This window comes from Cyprinodon variegatus, unplaced genomic scaffold (assembly GCF_000732505.1).
Source record: "Cyprinodon variegatus isolate N-32 unplaced genomic scaffold, C_variegatus-1.0 Scaffold156, whole genome shotgun sequence".
Classification (NCBI taxonomy): domain Eukaryota; kingdom Metazoa; phylum Chordata; class Actinopteri; order Cyprinodontiformes; family Cyprinodontidae; genus Cyprinodon; species Cyprinodon variegatus.
Genome location: NW_015150609.1, coordinates 1,239,931 through 1,241,169, shown reverse-complemented (window position 1 = coordinate 1,241,169; position 1,239 = coordinate 1,239,931). Strand labels below are relative to the sequence as shown.

The 1,239-nt window shown below is 53.3% G+C and overlaps 1 protein-coding gene across 1 annotated transcript in view; it reads left to right on the top strand.

Moving 5' to 3' along the window:
• The window catches only part of aifm2 (apoptosis inducing factor, mitochondria associated 2), a 6,586-nt gene extending 5,609 nt beyond the window's left edge, over window positions 1-977 (top strand). The window contains exons 8-9 of the mRNA XM_015377513.1: window positions 196-396; window positions 474-977. Coding sequence (XP_015232999.1) covers window positions 196-396; window positions 474-625 — 353 coding nt within the window. The 3' untranslated portion in view covers window positions 626-977. The remainder of the gene's footprint in view (window positions 1-195; window positions 397-473) is intronic.
• Window positions 978-1,239: the final 262 nt, after the last annotated feature.

Sequence of the window (1,239 nt, the reverse complement as noted above, 5' to 3'; positions counted from 1 at the left end):
CTTTTAATCCTTCCTTCCTTCATTCTTTCCTAGCTTCCTTCCTTCCTTCCTTCCTTCCTTCCTTCCTTCCTTCCTTCCTTCCTTCCTTCCTAGCTTCCTTCCTTCCTTCCTTCAGCAGAGGATTCTGGGAGTTTGGCTCAGTTGAAGGTCGTGTGTAGGTCGTCCTCTGATCTGATCTGGTGTTTGTGCTTCCAGCTGCCAGCATGGCTGAGGACGGAGCTCTGAAGGTCAACGACCACCTGCAGGTCCAAGGCTTCTCCAACGTCTACGCTGTGGGCGACTGCGCCGACCTGCAGGAGCCAAAGCTGGCGTACCACGCCGGGCTCCACGCCTCCGTCGCCGTTGGCAACATCCTGAACAGCCTGAGCGGGAAGCCGCTGAGCACGTACAGCACAGGTAGAAGCCGAGCTGAAGGTGAGCTGGAGGCAGCGTGAAGCTGCAGGGCTGATGGTTCTGACCTCCTCCCTCCTCAGGAAGCGTCACCATGCTGCTGGCGATGGGGCGGGACGACGGCGTGGGCCAGTTCAACGGCTTCAGGCTGCCGCGCTGGATGGTCGCTCTGGGGAAGAGTCGGGACCTGCTGCTGTGGAAGAGCTGGAGGGAGATGCAGCAGAAGCAGCCATGATGAGGAAGAGGAGGAGGAAGGTTCCTATCCAACCGTCGCTCTGTCTGACCTCTGACCTTTAAGGTGGAACCAATCCGAAAGAGCCTGAAGGCAAAGCTCTGTTGTACCGTCTGACCCAGAGGGTTCTAGCTGAGGAGGTTCTGTCGGTTCCTTCTAGAACCGACAGAACCTCTAAAGCGTCAGACGGCGCCCCCTGGCTGCTGCACCGCAGACACTACTTAACCTGAAAGTTCTGGTTCTGATCCAGCTTTTTCTGCTCTGTTTGCACATGTAGCCCTGATGCCTAAACAGAACCGGCCTTTTTCTATTTTAGAATCACTGTAAGATTTTTAATGAATAAACAAAAACGAGTCTAAAACGAGTCCATGTTCTGATTATTCTGAGGACGGTCCAAAGCGACTCGGAACGTCCGATCGAAGGTCATCACCTCCAGCCGGACCTTTAGAACCTGCTGATCCTCCTCTGAACATCTGTCCACTGATTGGTCGATGCTTTGTTCTTTACCGGAGCCAACCAATCAGTGAAACCTCCAGTTTAATTCTATTCCGTTTATTTCTATAGCTCCAATTCACATCATGTCATCTCAGGTCACTTTCCAGTTCACCAGATCATCC